Below are 17,416 nucleotides of genomic sequence, written 5' to 3'. Positions count from 1 at the left end.
TTTAGACAGAGTGGCGCCGCGCCGCGCCGCTTGCCGCTTGCCGCTGTCGCGTTGTCTGAAGAGCTGTCCGTGGTGCTGAATGTTCGTTCGTTGTGGCGCTGTCCTTGGTCGAAGCGCAGCGGTATTCTCCCCTCTGTTTTCCTCTGTCCTCCGCGGCGCCAGCAGCCCCTGCGCCGCACTCTGAAGAGAGAGTGTGTGAGAGAGAGAGAGAGAGAGAGAGAGAGAGAGAGAGAGACAGAGAGAGAGAGAGAGAGAGAGAGAGAGAGAGAGAGAGAGAGAGAGAGAGAGAGAGAGAGAGAGAGAGAGAAAAGAGAGAGATTGGCAAGCGATGCATGAAGAATCGCGCCCGGGAGAGAAGCAGAGACGCCACTTAAAGGGCCACGGACCGTTTTTAATGATTCCACTCCGGCGAGGCTTCCAGACAAGGCGGTCTGAGCTTCACACTTCACTTAACACACAGGAGTGCGTGCGTGTGTGCATGTGGATTGTGGCGTGTGCCTGTTTAAGTCTCCGTTCACGTGACTCTGCTGTGTGCAAATGTGTGTACATATGAACATGTGTAAGTGTCTTTTTGAGACGTTTTGTGTGTGTGTGTGTGTGTGTGTGTGTGTGTGTGTGTGTGTGTGTGTGAGAGAGAGAGAGAGAGAGAGAGAGAGAGAGAGAGAGAGTGCCGCAGGAGGCTGAATAGATCTGTTTAAAAGCTCATTGTATTGCCTGTTTAAACAATGAATAAAAGCCTGTCTTCATCACTTGAGACAAATACAAATGATAGGATGACAGGACTGCAGGGATGAATAAATACCCCCCCCCCCCCAATTGTTATTGTTATAATATGTTTATTGACTGAAAAAAAATGTTTCTTATTTTCTTTCTTTCTATTAATCAATGAGAATCAATGTGTAGGTCGCTCTGTAATACCCAGTGTGCATGTTTGTGTGTGAATGAACACATAAACACACATGCACATATACAACACACATTTCTTTCTCTCTTTCTGTCTGTCCTTCTCTGCATGCTTGTCAAGGTGACAAAAGTGAACAAGTGAAGAATGATGCGTAGTTAAACTGTTAACGTTTGAGTAACGACAGCATTGTAGGATTAGCTGCATGTTGTTGTCAATTTGTTGACGTGCCATAGCTGACTGATTGACTGACTATCAGGCTGTAAGTGACTTAAAGGTGGAGTGAGAGATGAGCTAACTGACAAAGTGACTGGCTGTTTAGCTGATGGAATTGGTGGTTGTCGGACAGACTATAAAAACAAACCGAGGAGGAAACAGAAGAATGAAACAAACAGAGAGAGAGAGAAAAGTGACGGGCGAGAGGGAGAAAGGATTACAGTTAATAATTAAATAATTGTACGAACAGATCAACAGAGAGAGCAGTGACAGGTCCTATCATCCTTCTCACTTGCTTTGCCTGTGTGTGTGTGTGTGTGTGTGTGTGTGTGTGTGTGTGTGTGTGTATGTGTGTGTCTGTGTGTGTGTGTTTGTCCGAGGCCCTTGCTGCCTGTGTTATCTCACAAGGAGACTCATTAACATAGAAATGACTTCAGGAAGAGAAGTACAGCGTTTCACCTCTGGTGAGAGACGGGAGGGAGGAGGAGTGACAGCACAGGAGGAGTGGAGGGAGAGGAAGGGAGAGGTGAGAGAGACTGTGGTAGGCTTGAAATATACACAAATTGTAGGAGGGTGGTCAGTGGGGATAGGTCTGGGCAACAAGGTACTTTTGTTAAGTCTGTTACATGTTAATAGAGTAAACACTGTGTCTAGCGATTAATATATAAGTCCAAGATCTTTCCCTGACCTTAAAGTTATAATTAATTCTAATATTAATTATTATAACTTTCATAAAATCAAATCCCATTTTTGATACTACTTATGGTCTGCATTTTTCTGCAATAGACATTTAGCGTATTCACATTCAGTAATTTCATCCCTATATAACAGTTTATAGTGTTAGTGGCAGAGTCCGCCATTCCTGCACTGGGTTAAAAATTCCTACTTAATCCTACCTATAAACCGTCATCATTTCATCTCATTGATATAAGCCTCACCTTTTACTGTTCACTGTCTTTACACAGTGTCAGATCTGTACAATATTACAGCTAAAGCACACTGAACATTTTCTACCGCTGCTGGTTCACATTAAAAACTGTTGAAACCAAATATTTATTGTGAAGACGTTACAGGAAACCCAATGCATTTGTCACGACGGTTGCACTGACTGCGATCATTCATCAAATAACAATGATTTACATTACAAAACATGATGTAAAACATCTAAATGAGATGCAATGACTGTATGCAGTTATTTTCCTTCTTATGTTCTATGTCATTTTCTGTCTGCTGTGACTCCTTCTCTCCTTCTGAAAAGAAGCACAGTGTAGACTGCTGACAGCAACTTTCCTGAAAGATACAGTATTAACTTCTATTAAAAGCCTGATTACCATTTGGCTTATGACCCTGGTGTTGCTAGGCAGCAAGGGATGGGGGCATGGGCCCATGTGGAGCAAAGCATCATGGGAAATGCAGTTTGAAATCACTGAAGTGTTTTGCCCTTTCTCTCTTCTATTGTTTCTCTCTCTCTCTTTTCACAAGTCTCACTTTCCTCTCCTCTCAGTTATTGGCTGTACAACAGGAGGATGAGGAGAGGAAGACGTGGTGGTTCTTGACGAGAGGAGGAGGACTGCAGGGTTTCTGCTCAGTGAGCTGGAACCTTCTCACGCCTCTGGCCAGTGCTCAGAGACTGGGAGGAAAAGGAGGGGGGCAGGCAAGACAAGAGGAAGAAATCAGAGGAAACGGAAAACCACAGAGAAATTAGAGAGTGAAAGATAAACTGTTTGGAGGAAGAGAGAGGAGGAGGAAGTGCAAGATGACTGACACAAATATTCTGCAAAGTGAGTGAGCTGGATACATTCCCAGTCAGAGGAGGAACATAAGACACACATACAGTAGATACTTGTGCTTTTAGCATTAAAGAGTGAGTTTCTATGAAATATTACAAGACCAGTATACGAGTATTCATGTATTCATACATGTATGCATTGGTGACGATCACAATGTGTATAATGCATATTTTTGCCTGTGCACAGAATGTGTGGGTATGTGTGTCCATATGTTTGTATTTGTGTGTTTTACCAGATGGGAAAGACTCCTGCAGAGAGAGGACATATGGTGATGTGGCATGATTTTGGCGTGATGCTAGTATGTCAAAACTATGATTTATAACATAGATGTCCACAGACACAACCACGGGAAAACCTCTATGCAAGTGTATTTTGAAAGTGAGAATATGTCATATGTGTATTGCCTCATTTGGCAGCAGAAGAAAACATTTATTTCTGACCAGATTTGATTTCCAAAGATTCAAATATCTCCATTTTCTTTTTAAAAATTGTGTTGAAAAAGTTAATGCTTCAATAATGTGTTTGTGTAAGAGAGGACACTTTGAGGAAGACACAAGGTCAGTGATAATGTGAAAGCGTTTCTAATGTGCGTGCATAACGAAAATGTGTGTAAGGGTGTTTGTATGTATGTGTGTGTGTTGGACAAATGATTTGGCGAAAGACTGACAGATTGATTCTTTAAGAGAGAGAGGAAGTGGAGAGTGAATGAAGGGGGAGACACAGAGAAAGAGATGTATCTTAATTGTGAAGGCACATGTCTGATGGTGTGAAAGTGTGTCTAATATGTTTGCCTAATGAAAATGTGTGTAGAGCTTCAAGAGCGAGAGTGTAAAAGAGAGAGGAAATGTGCGAGAAAGAAAGATAGTGTGAAATAAATCCAATAAGCTCCTCCGTCATGCTCCCCTCTTGAGCGTTTTTAAGATCCACTGAATGAAATAAATAAGATATTCTTTTGCTTTTGTCAGTTTTCCTTTTTTCATCTCTCTCTCTCTCTCTCTCTCTCTCTCTCTCTCTCTCTCTCCAGTGTGCTGCAGTGCCCTGCTCTCGTTCACTTCAGTCTCCATCTTCCCTTCATTATTTTCTTTCCATCAGCAAGAGCAGCTAGCCTGTTAGCTAGTCTAGTAAACCACAAAATAGGTGCAAGCACATTCACTGCCCTCTGCCCAGTTAAACCATTGCCGTGCTGCCACAAACACATGCTTTGTGTCATTTGTACAAGTGCATTTAGTTTTTTGCTGTACGAGTACAAGTTTTGTTTTGATAGTTTGAAGTTTGTTTTAATTGTTTTTTTGTCTCATTTATTTCTGTCTTTGGTCGTGATGACGAGATGAAGCCTCATGAGGCATTGAAGCTTTCCAGCAAATTGGTTCGCAAACGGGTTCATTTCTCGAGGCCTCATTTGCTCACTATACCACCTGTTGGTCAAAGAGTGTAAAACAGGCAGATATATTATGATCCATGTGATCTATGTGATACATGTTTATTGGTGTTTTAAGCCCCCAGTGTCTAGGATTAGGCAATGGTTATGGTTATGGTTACAGTTAGGGTTAGGGTTAAGTTTAGGGTTAGGTGCCTTGAAGTCAACGGTCGCAGCGCTGCCTGGAAGTCGATTAGGCAATGGTTATGGTTAGGGTTAAGGTTAGGGTTAGGTGCCTTACAGTCAAGGGAGAAGCCCATAGAGAGTCCATGAAAGCATCGGAACAAAATATTCCAGCAACATTTTGCTCCTGCTCTTACGCTCATGGACAGCTCCTACTCACACTCTCCATCTCTGCAAGATTCGGAATGATTCAGATTTCTCTTGGCGCAGCTACCAGAAGACTTACAAATTTCAGACAGGTTGCTCACGTCACATCTATGTCGTCAAGCTCGGTTTGAGGCTGCGCAGCAGCTGCGCAGTACGCTCAGCCATCACCGGAAAAGTGCATCTAATTGACTTCACTAGTCGCCGACGAAGCCTATGGCGTCGCTGTGTCCATTTCTTTCACTGTCTATGGCTGCTTGTTTGCCTGGCGCCGCTGTGTCACGTGACGGTACAACATCGAATCACAAGAGGGGGAGGAGGAGCAAAGTGTGCCTGCTCCGCACTGTGACAGGAGCGGCACTTACACGTACACAGACAGCCAGGTCGCCTATTTGATTAAACCGCAGCGGTGCATACTAGAGAGAAACTAAAACTAAAGTATCAATCTCATTACACTGGTATTGATCAATAGCAATACCAACGTTGGTATCGATATCATCGATATTTGGATCGATCCGCCCACCACTAATCAACAACGTTATTTGTCTAAAACAGTACAAGCCTCGATACGCGCCTCACGGAAAACCTCTGGGATTTCTCGACACACTCTTTGAAGCCTCGGCACAGAACGTAACAGCTCTAGTATTTGGCCACACTGGAAATAAATACGCACGCTTTGGAATTCAAGAAGTCTGCCTTGCTATCACACTCTGGCTACGCTACACAACACAATCCAGAAGTATTTGAAAGTTGTAGAAGTAACTAAGCATTACTGATATTAACTTTGATTTAGAGGATAACACAAGAAGCACCAGCATCCACATGCTAGATGCTAGAATGTTGATAATCAAATGTAGCTGGCATACTGCACAAGCATCAACACCTACTGTAAGTTATCAGCTAGCTAACTTTGAGTTAGGGTTACATCTCGTTACTTATAAGGTGAGTCCCGTCTCCATGTACAATGAATTATAAAGTAGATTATTGCTGCGTTTGGCCTCATATTTATTAACTACAACGTTAGGTTGTAGCAGGGTTCAAATACGCATCTATTTGTTGACACAGTATGCCCGTGTTGTCATGCCAGTTACATTCGGTTTCAACATTATAGCATCAACCCATTAGTCACATAACTTGCCTGAAAGGCACATTTGACAGGAAACGAGACAATAAGAGATCTTTCAACATGATTTATTATTCTACAATCGAAAACACCACAATACACATTTTCTTATTGGTAAACTATCTCACAAAACACATTCTTACTCTTTGCTGTTCTCTGCATGTCAAAATTATCTTCAGGTTATTGTTAAACTAGGCTATTTGTTGTTTAGCATGTAAGCTCGGCTGAAATCAAAGCAGAAATAAGTTCAAGAGGCAAGCATCAAATTTAAATTGTACTAACAGCTCATCAGATTTCAAGTGTAATGTCAAGTAGCCTTGTCAAGGCTACAGACTGCAAGAGAAAAAGGGAGACTATATAAAGGGAAGATGTATGGGACAAATCAGGGATAATGAGAGGATACTGATAAAGAACGGACTGGAGACAAGAAGGAGGGAAGTAAGAGAATGAAAACAAGCGGGAAATGGATCTTGAAGAGAAGAGAGGAGAGGAAAATGGTGGAGAGGGTGAGCCAAGAAGAAAAAAGCCTATAGAGAGAGGTAAAGGTCAAGAGAAAAGAAAATGAGGTAAGAAAAGACAATGAGGAAGCTGAGTGGGAGAGGAAGAAGGAGAGGGAAAGGTCAGAAGAAAAAATAAAATGACAGATGGAAAGGCGTGATCAAAGAAAAGGTTGGAAAGAAAGAAAGGAGTAAAGAAAAGAGAATGAGTTGGCACACATTTAGGCCATTACTGTTCCCCCCTGCATAACCTATGACATTGTATGAGTGGGTGGCTAGAAGGTTAAACAGGTATTTTTTGATGTAAAATGTCATTATATTTTAGTCCTCAGATATTTTTTTGTTTTCTATTGCAACTCATATATATATATATATATATATATATATATATATATATATATATATATATATATATATATATATATATAATTTTGGTATGGTAATATAATTTTACCCTAACACATAAACATCTCTGTGTATAAATGTAATTATGGAAATGGAAAACTCTTACCTCTAAAGACTTGAAAAATATTTATATATGTACAAATGAAGCAGAACATGAACATTGTATAATATTTCATAAATAGGTAACAATGGCATGAGACATACTTTTATCATAAATTAAACCCTATTGTCTAATAAAGTAATTATCACACACCAGTCTATCAATCAACACTTAATATAGGATACATCCATATCATGTGGTACACGATATGAAAGAGAGAAAGAGAGAGATCATCACATGCATGCATAGTATAATTCCTTATAGTCCTGATGTGGGATTTTCAACACCATAACATAACCAGAACAAGTAACTGGCTGATGATTGTTTCTTAAAACACTGAGAATGGAGTGTCATGAGGAGTTTATATATGTGTTACTGTGGATGTGCGGTAGTTCTCATTTCATGTTTGCTCCCTCATGTCTGCTTTTAGCTTCAGTCTTTGCCAAAAAGAGAGATTTCTAATAAGATTTGAATACTTACTGTATATTAAATTGTACAGTTCTTAACATACTGAATTACATGCATGCACAGTTACACACACAAACACACACACACACACACACACACACACACACGCACACACGCACACAGGTAGATACAGCTGTCGAGTGCTATTAAAGGCTTCAGGGTCTACGACTCCCAACAGCAGATGTTAAGAGTAGGCGTGATTAACATTAGGAGATATTAACACCCTTGACCTGAGCAATGCACAGCTCTATGCTTGAGAGAGGCCGACACACAAATTATTATTTTATATTTAACATTATACAACATCTAAACAAAAGAACAGGACTGCAGAGTCAGATCCAGTGAGTTTGGAAGGATCCTGTGTGTTTGTGTGTGGTTATATATAAATATGTACAATATATGCATATGTACTTATAGTAGGCTATACATGAGGGTACTGTTGTGCTGATTAGAGAAGGGGAAACATTCTAGGCCTGTGTAATGGACCTACAGTATATGTCTTGTGTGCCTCCAGGAGCGAACATTGTCATTGTCCGCCTTGTTACGCTTGTGTGTGTGTGTGTGTGTGTGTGTGTGTGTGTGTGTGTGTGTGTGTGTGTGTACAGTATAGGGATGTAATGTGGTTTGAAGCTGGAAGGCAGATTTGCTGAATTTGAAATAATTGGCTTTATCCAATGAAGCCTTATAAACCACACACACACACATGCACAGACAAAAATGTTCATACATATGTTTATGCACACAAAACACAACACTAATACAAACATACACACATGGGTGAGAAGGAAGAACGTGCAAAATAAATAATTGAGAAAAACAGCATTGCTCTTGTTATTATTGCTGTTTGTGAAATCGCTCACTTGGGGGTTGTGAAAGCGATTCTCATTCTCTGTGTGTATCCGCCTGAGTGTGTGTGTGTGTGTGTGTGCATGCTCCACTAGTGACTGCCGCATCGCCGACCCTGTGACACCACGTCATATTAGGCTCCCAGTGAGGCCTTGTCAGAAGTACGGATTAGAGCCAAAACAAAAATAAATACAAAGGAGAGAGAATGTGGGGAATGGGGGAAGGGAAAAAGGAGAAGGCAAGAGCCAAAAGAAGAAAAAGGAGGACGAGAAGGACGAAAAGATTTGACAGGCTGTGAAGTTTGCTCATTAGGCATATTTCTCTCTGATGGCCCAGTGTGAGACGCTCAGTCAGAGTGTGTGTCAGCACTTGCACAGTGCAAACCATGACAGTGCACAGGCTGGTTAAAACAAGCAACAATGGTCAAGACACACAAATTGAACTGATACACAGCAGCTCTACTCACGGTGCATTCTAAGTTAGCTATCAGTGGAGGTAAAGCCTGTGTACTTCTAGGAAAATGGCTGCAGAAGATACTGCTGACACTATGGATGCAGATGTGGATGCCGTTTTAGGACTTCAGAAATGTATCATTATTACTCTTATATATGAGTGATGAGGGTAACAAGATCAAATATACAAAAAGGATAACATCATTTAATGCCAACAAAACATTCACTAGAAGCAACCAGGGTATATTTCCTGTTTGTTTGGTCCCATCTCTCTATTTCTCCATTTATCAATGTGTGGACAGGGGACTCAAAACTTAGGATGGAAATGACTGTGCCATGTTTAAAAGACATAGCTTCTTTCAACATTACTCACACAGTCATTTTAACTGCACCAGGCAAACCACACCCCAGAGACTGACACTGCTGCTTGTATCCATTCAGATTTGTTTAACATTTCAGTGATTAGTTACTTGCCTTGCATGGTTTGGTTTGAGATGCCACAATGATGAAGTTAAACTTGTGGAGCAACACTAGAGAACGTATCACAATATTTTAATTAGGAAAAGGGAAAATAGTTTAGGTTTGGTGTAGATTTGAGCTGACTAATGCCATAAACAGAGAAGAAAATATATGTATATATATATAATTCTGGCATAAAATTAAGAAAAGGGAGTTCTTGTTCAGCCGGCAAGCAAGATCTGGGCTGCCATATCACTTTAATGCGTTGTGTACATAATAATATAATAAATAAATAATCAATTGTGGTCTTTTTGAATTTATATTTTTCCATAAATCTAGCATGTATATTGTCCTGTATAAAAAGCACATCTGACACAATACTTCAAATCGTTGGTATCCAGGTTTTTGTGCAAGTTTGATGTTGTGATACCATTCTTGTGCTGAAGTATTGGACAAACCCCTATTGGCCTAAAAGAAATGCAAACATTTACTGAACTTAGACAAAATAAGTAGACTTTTAGTGCTAGTTTGCCCTCCTGTCTGCTCTGAAAAATCTTTTCTACCAGTCCATCAGTGTGGCTAGTGTGTGTTAATTTCCAGGAGCCACATATTCAGGGTTAGTGTAGGAGAAGCCAAGGAAGTCGTCCTGGTCCAGGTTCATGATGACGAGCTTGTCTGTTGGCGTCAGGTCCACCGGCATCTTGGTGAACTCCTTGTCAAAGTTACAGGTGTCCCGACGGTTTCTCTGCAGGTGCAGTTTATGAGATTATGAAGGGGAGAAGGTATGATGAAAGGAAGAATTGAAGAGAAAGAGGAAAAATAAAAATTGTTGGAAGAGAATGAAATGGATCGAAAAAGAGAAAAAGAGAAAACATTACTGTTAGATACCTAGTACAATATCATCTGCATAAAAGTGCAAGTCATTTTCATTTGAAATGTTTCCTTTGTTCATGTTAGAGGTAAATATTTTCAGATTGTTTAGTCCACAGTCTCGTTACAATTTCCTTACAAAGGCTTTTGGCTTGTTGGCATGTAGATTCGTTAATGCAACTGTATTATTGTCAATATGACTCATTGACTCACGACTATTGTTATAGGAATAGTTCAGCATTTTGGATAATACGCTTATTTGCTTTCTTCCTGGGAATTAGATAGATGAGGGTCAATAACACTTTCATATTCGTCTGTTCAATATGAAGCTGGAACCAGCAGCCAATTAGCTTAACTTAGCCTAAAGACTTGAAACAGGGGGAAACAGCTAGCCTGGCTCTGTCTGAAAGTAACCAAATCCGCCTAGAATATGCTGGGAGGTGAAGACATGCTTTCTAGGGCTTGGTATCGTTAAAAAAATTACGATACCAGTACCAATATCAGTACCCTTAAAGTGATACCAATAGAGTACTTCATTTAATACCTTTTTTTCTACTTCATTCATTACTCATCATGTGAATGGAAGCATCTCGGCATGCTGAACTGCCTACACCGTCAAATACACTGTGCTCGACCTCACCACACCACAGACTGTATGGGTTTTAGCTGCTGTGGTAGCGGGCTAATCCCACGTCGCATTAAATCGACGAATGCTTGCGGTGATTGACAGCGAGCAAAAACCATACAAATAGTCATTTTCTTTGTAGATCTGGGTACAAAATGAATGCAGGAATCGTTTGCCGGTATCGTTTGACTGGAGAAGGTTCAATACAACTTGGTGTTGGGTTATTTCGGTCGATAACTTAAAGGTATTTAGTACCAATACTCAGCACTACCTCTTTCTAGTCTAAGCTTAACTAATCGACTGCAGTCTCTAGCTTCATGTTTATCGTACAGACACGGTAGTGGTATCGATCTTGTTATCTAACTCTCAAGAAATTTCCAAAAATGTCAAACCATTCCATTAAGACAATTGGCTTTTGAAGTGTTGCCGTGATGTTGGGCTACTTAGATTTCTTGATGATTAGAATGTTTTCAAAAAAGCAAATGCAATGCTACTGTAAATATCTTGCTGCAACAACCCCACCGAATCTCAGCAGATTTGTAATAAACATGATAAAAAAAATATAAAAATATATAGTCAATATTTCTATTTGATGGAAAGGCAATTATTTTACACACCTTACAACACTGTTATATTTGATCTAATCATTTCTTAAATGAATACCATCACCTTGTGGCAATGGTGTTTGCACCATCTGACAATGCAGGAAGCTGTGTGCTGTCAACACTATGACCCAGCATATTACACATATAATATGTAGCATATAGAGTGAATTTAAAGTGCTGTCCTCGATTCAGACTTTTATGTTACTTCCCTTTTTTTCTCACCTGAATATCCAATATCTCTAGCTAGCAGCCAATGTCTTTTTTAAAAACATTATCTCTATAATGCCAGGATAGTTTTACGGCTCAACACTGAGCCTCCTTTTGTCCACTGTGACAGGTACAAGACTACAGAAGACATACCACACCTGACAAGAAAAGATGTAGGCACAGGTGCCTGGATGTGCTAAGCAATGGAGTGAATCTACAAAAATGCAGCTTTTCTTGAGTTTCACAGTGAAAAATAGGACAGCTGTATATTCTGTCTGCCCGCTTCGATGCTGCTGGTGTGTGGGTTTACGTAGAAAATAATAGGAACATACACAGCACCCTCCTCTTGTCCTGTCTTTGCTGTGATGGTCCCTTTTGTTTATGCTATTTGTAGTCAGGGCACAAACTTGATGTGATAATGATTTGCTAATGTTAGGATGCTACAAGTAGCACCTGTATGAATGATAACAGATGAAAGGAAGATAAAAGATAGAGATACAAAAGATGCATGGATATGATGAAACAGGAAGAGGGGTAGACATCTCGTGTCTTGAATAAAGTTCAAGTAAAGAAGAGAATCAAAATGTCAAGTGGCGGCTGGCAACCCATTCTAAAAAGATCTCAAAACAGAGGAAAAACTAAAATATACTGTATATTTAATATATTTTAGAAAAAAAGAGGGAGAGTGAGTAGAGGAAGTGCAGATAGAGATATGAGATAATATACTAAGAAAGAGGGATAAAAGAAAGATGCTCAGCGACATGAAAGAAGACAATGAAAGAGAGAGAGAGAGACTGGAGTAGAGACAACTGTGACTTTGTGAAGGATTTGAGGGAAATCTCTGTGTGTTTCTGTATGTGTAGTAGAGGGTTTCTCTGGGGCAGGGCATTGTTAATCCTTGGCTCAGTGGGTGGATGGACAGAGGAAAGAAAAGATCGAGCTGGGTGTGAAAGATGGAGGAGTGTACAGTATGTTAGTAAGTGGGGGAGGGGCAAGTTAGATGTGGTAAAAGAGAGTGGCTGCCATTTGATTCACTGACAGTGACATATTTGTACTGTCGGCGAGTTAATTCTTATTGGGACTACCCATGCTCATGGTGCTGGTAGGCTCTGTGTGTAAGAGCAAACACCAAAGGAAAGGTTACATTCACACACACAGTTATATCACTGTATGCCATATATGGCCTGGAGGATGTTCTCCAAAGAAGGCGAGCGAGGAGAAGCATTGGCTGTGTGTGTAAGATTGTGTGTGTTATGTCATTTGATTTTGCTAAAACTCGTGGAGCAGGATTGTTTAGGGGCATCCTCCATCTACTTTATGTCCAGGACAGGTACAGATTTGTGATACCTGACGGCTCGTTTAAAGATACAGTTTCTGAATACAGGCTGTGTGCACTTCTCTGTGGATTGAGCGTTTTGATACTTTCACAGTATTTATGTAACACCTTGACCTGCTTTATAATAAAAAAAGAAATGGATCTCGCTTTTCGCAATATGGAACCTTTAATCTATGTGCTCTGTTTCTAGATCTCTCCAGAACAGAAAAAAGCAGTAGATTATGACTTACTGGAAACACCTGTGTGGGCCTTCATGTCATGTTCATGTCATAAAAGAGTTATCGTAATTACGAGTTTCCAAGTTGTAGATGGCGTCAACATCTAAGTCATAATTAGGACCGGGAAAGCTCCAGTTTCAACTTGGCATGTCTGAAAACCAAGCAAATATATAGTTCACTATAATTAAACCTAAATGTAATGGATATGGTGTTATATTATCAAGGTTATACAAACTATTTTTAACTCTCACACGACGAAGTCTGTAATGACATAGCTGTTTTGTGTTGTCCGATGACGTGGATTCTTGCGTGTCATTAACATGGGGATCTTTCACGTCTACCATCATATATGGCATGAATGTGGCATTAGGTTTTCCTCTCTTTGTTCACTCTCTGTACACGTTAAATGTTTAATGTGAAAAAAAGAATGAATAAAAAAATAATATTGCCAAACATATTGGTGAAAATCAGATTTTAAAGTACAATTTGAAGCGCAAACATGCACATATAGCATTTATTTATCTATTTGATACTTTGAAGGACTGTGTCTCAACTGCTCTTTTGTTTTTTTGGTTTAAATGTTGTTGTCAGTGGAAGGATAGTGGAAGGATTCTCAGCTGTGCTTGCCACAAGAGGACCCTGTTCACTGAAAACTGAGTCTGACTGACCAGAGTCCTCTTGCAGAAAGAGACAAAACTAATTCTTAATGTGTGTGGACCATTAAATGTGGGATGAATTATTGCGGGCAGATTTAGTCCTTAAAATATTTTTTTTTCAGGAAAAGTCAGTGAAAACAATATATAATCACAGATACATAGAATCATGAGGTAAAGTTGGATAAAGAGAGCCGCAGAGAGGGAGAGAAGGAAATGGATCAAATAAAAGCTGGCCACATGAATATTTACATCACTGAGCAAGTAGCGGTCACAGGGAAAAACACACAAGGGTGATATCAGAAAATCCACAACCATAAATACATCCATAAAGGCAAGAGTCTGAGCCTATAACAGCATGTACGTTTGACGAATAATAACAATAATAATAATTATAAAATAGCTGAAGCAACAGTCCAACTCACAGCACGAAGAAGAGGAAGGAAAGAGGTGAAGAGAAAAAGAGACAGGACTAAAGAAAAGGAGAATCTAGCAAAGTAGATGTTGATTGTTGGCCCAAAGTTGATGCAATCTTGGCTGATTCTACTTTTTGACAAGAGCTAGGCAAAGGAAGGTGGGGTCAGAAACAACAATGAGAGAGACAGAGAGGGACAGGAGAGCTGTCAAAATCACATGGAACAACAAACCAACGTTGCATCTCCTACCTTCATCTGCTAACTCTCCTGAGAGGGGCTCCCTCCATCCACAGGGACACACCTGCCACAGCTGGCCCAGATCCACCTCACGTTCCTGGGCATGATATTCACTAGAACGCCTCGTCTCAAGAGAGGCCTGGTACAACACTTAAATAGTGCTGTAATTTCCTTTCCAAATGATATATCAGAGATGTAGTTTTGTGAACTTTAGTTTTATTTAACTTTGTCAATCCACAGTCAGTACAAACTCCTACTTAGTAGCCAAACATCATTCAAATTAACAGAACTTTATTTTTAAACTGTAGTGGAGATCCCAAAGTTTCCAAAGATAATGTCATTTTGAGAGATGTGTATAACAGAAAATTGATGGAATGGGGCAGCAATAAAAAACACAAAGTCTTGGGTTTGAATATTTCACTCAGTCTAAACATAATATAGCTTTGATGAAGAGATGGAACAAGCTGATACATAATGTATGGTGTCAGACAGCGTGGAATAAGATGATTCTTATAACCTTAATCCCATTTAAGTGGAAAAGGGCAGACACTGTACGTTAAAAATACAAATGCACACCTACATAGGTGTTTTTAAGGGGAATGATTAGACTAGAAGATGTGGGGAGCTATGATGGAATTAATAGAGTAGAATGAAATAACAGTCTGGTCATACATTTCTTCTCATCATGTTTATAATACTAGAGCCCCTTTCACACACGCACTGCAACAATGAAATTATTTAGACATTACCCAAAAAAGCTGCATGTGAGAACGCAAATGTCTGAAAATCAGTTAGACCGGACATTAAACAGACTTTACCTTGCCAGCGCCCTCGTACAAACTCAGTGTAATGACTGATTGAGCCACAATTACCTCTGTCTGAAATCAAGGAGCCATTATGACATTGCAATAGTAACTAACGGGGAGGCAGGGCTTAGCAAATGTCAATTAAAATCACCATCACCATTTTTCTGATGGGTATTGTTATCTATCAGTATAGTTTGAATACAGCATAGTGGTCCCACATATGCTTTCATTATCAAATCCTGAAGGAATATTCAAGAAAATGTTATTCATCCATGTCAATAGTCACTATTGCTGATCGATAAACTGTCAAAATCAATGTCACTCAACTTATGACTTGCAGTTAAGACCATTTATCTGACTGGAAACATAAACACAAGCGTCCCAAAACCTTGTAAATCCACTGTGTACACAGCTGAAGACCATGCATGCAGTCATTTATCACGCACGCACGCACACACACACACACACACACACACACACACACACACACACACACACACACACACACACACACACACACACACACACACACACACACACACACACACACACACAGCTGCCAGCCACATAGGCCAGCTCATAATGTGTTCCATCTCAACATGCTTCAATTGCAGTTACTGCTGGGAGGCAGAGAGACACAGAGATATGGAGAGAAAAAAAGAGAGAAAAAGATGCAGCAAAGGACATGGAGTGAGATAAATATCAGTGGCCCTTGGTAAAGATGTATAGATAGAAAACTTGGAATATACAGCAGCATCAGGGCAAACACACAAATGTTTTTCAAGTCACTGTGTTCCAGAGGCAGTGGTTTTAATAGAGAAACATGACTGAGTCTTTAATTTAGTCTTTGCCTTTTTACACATCCCTTCTCTCTCTCTCTCTCTCCCTCTCTTCTGCATTCCTGCCTCGCCCCGTCAACCTCTCTCTCTTTCTCTCTTGCTCTCTCACCCCATCTCTTTTCAGTAACGAGAGGATTAGCGGGAGACGAGCCTATGTCAGCTGAGGATGCGGGGAGAGTGGGAGGCACAGAGGAAAGGGGAGGTGAAGAGGAGAGGAGGGTGAATGAAAGGCGGTATCGAACGCTGACCTGTTTTGGGCTGATAAGCGCAGGCTGCTTTGTGCTGAAGCCACTGGCTTTAATTTTGGGGGCTGCAACATTTGGAATTAATTATCACACACACTCCAGCACTGCTGCAGCTTACTGTGTACATGGCTATTACATCCACTCCAATACAAACTTTATATAGCTTATGTGCTGGAAGTTACTGTTACACAGGAGTTTGTATTGCTGTTATGATAAATTTGCATAAACTACAACTGCACCACAATGTTAGTATACAGTTAACAAAGAGGTATGTAGGGTATGCCTTCTGTTAAGAACTGTATGGGCAACAAAGCAACAGGAAGCTGTTCTTTTTCAACACACAGATATAAAGAACAGCATGTAAAACGTATAAGCTACAAGTTGAAGTGGAAAGCAGTGACCACGGAAATGCTTCACTGAATACATTTCATTCCACACCCGAAGTCGAGGTGAAAACTGACTCTTCAGCCATTTGCTAAGAATTAATTATTTATCTATTATCTGACAATATCGATCCTGGATGTTCTTTTAGCTTGCCTGCTAATCAGCTGGCTAATTAGTTGACGCGTTCTGTGAAAAAAAGTTCATAAACCTTGTCACTTAACAAGAATAATTATCTGCTCAATAAAATGAAAATGAGACAAAAGCTAACTTTCAACAGTGTGACATTAAAGCTAAGTATTCCACACAATGTTTCCATATGTGTATATATCTGAAAATGGACTTAACAGCTAGCTTAGCTTTGTCTCCACAGGAAGTCGCTGCGCCTGGCCAGAAACACGTCCACATACCTCCACGTAAAAACACAAGTTTCTGTTTTTACATTTCCATTTGTGTACAGAGACCTTTGGACAGAGCCAGGCTAGCTGTTTTTTTTCAGTCTTTTGCTGCCTTGAAATGGAACTCGCAAGCTGGTGGTTACGACCTGGGAAGTTGTATACACAATATGCTTGGCGGTTAAGTTAAAGAACAACATTGCTAGGAAATGGCTGTTGGTGTCTAGAAGCCATCGAGGCTAACAATTTAACATGTCAGCAAGCAGGTAACAATGACTCAGACATAAAAATTACAAAGAAAAACTCTATGCGACATATTAATTTACCATCCACCAAAAACTTTACTTCCATGGCCTTCGCCATTTCTGGAAACGTTGGAGCATTCTGAAAATGTCCACCTATGAGGTTGTGAATACAACAAGAGGAAGGCATTCATATGGACTCTTCTCATGAACACGGTAAACATGACCCCATTTGAAGGCAGCATTCATGCTAATTTAAGCTTACCATCCCCTGGCTTTAGCTTCATATTTAACAGACAGATATAAGAGTGGTATCCATCTTCTCATCTAACTCTCAGCA

General features: G+C 40.2%; 1 protein-coding gene across 1 annotated transcript in view; it reads right to left on the bottom strand.

Annotated features, from left to right (window-relative positions):
* Positions 1–6,733: 6,733 nt before the first annotated feature.
* LOC144530423 (protein kinase C beta type-like) overlaps positions 6,734–17,416 on the bottom strand; it is a 102,483-nt gene continuing 91,800 nt past the window's right edge. The window contains exon 17 of the mRNA XM_078269995.1: positions 6,734–9,746. Within this exon, the coding sequence (XP_078126121.1) occupies positions 9,591–9,746 (156 nt within the window). The 3' untranslated portion in view covers positions 6,734–9,590. The remainder of the gene's footprint in view (positions 9,747–17,416) is intronic.

Source organism: Sander vitreus, chromosome 15 (genome assembly GCF_031162955.1).
Source record: "Sander vitreus isolate 19-12246 chromosome 15, sanVit1, whole genome shotgun sequence".
NCBI lineage: Eukaryota > Metazoa > Chordata > Actinopteri > Perciformes > Percidae > Sander > Sander vitreus.
This window is presented reverse-complemented; position numbering and strand designations above follow the sequence as displayed.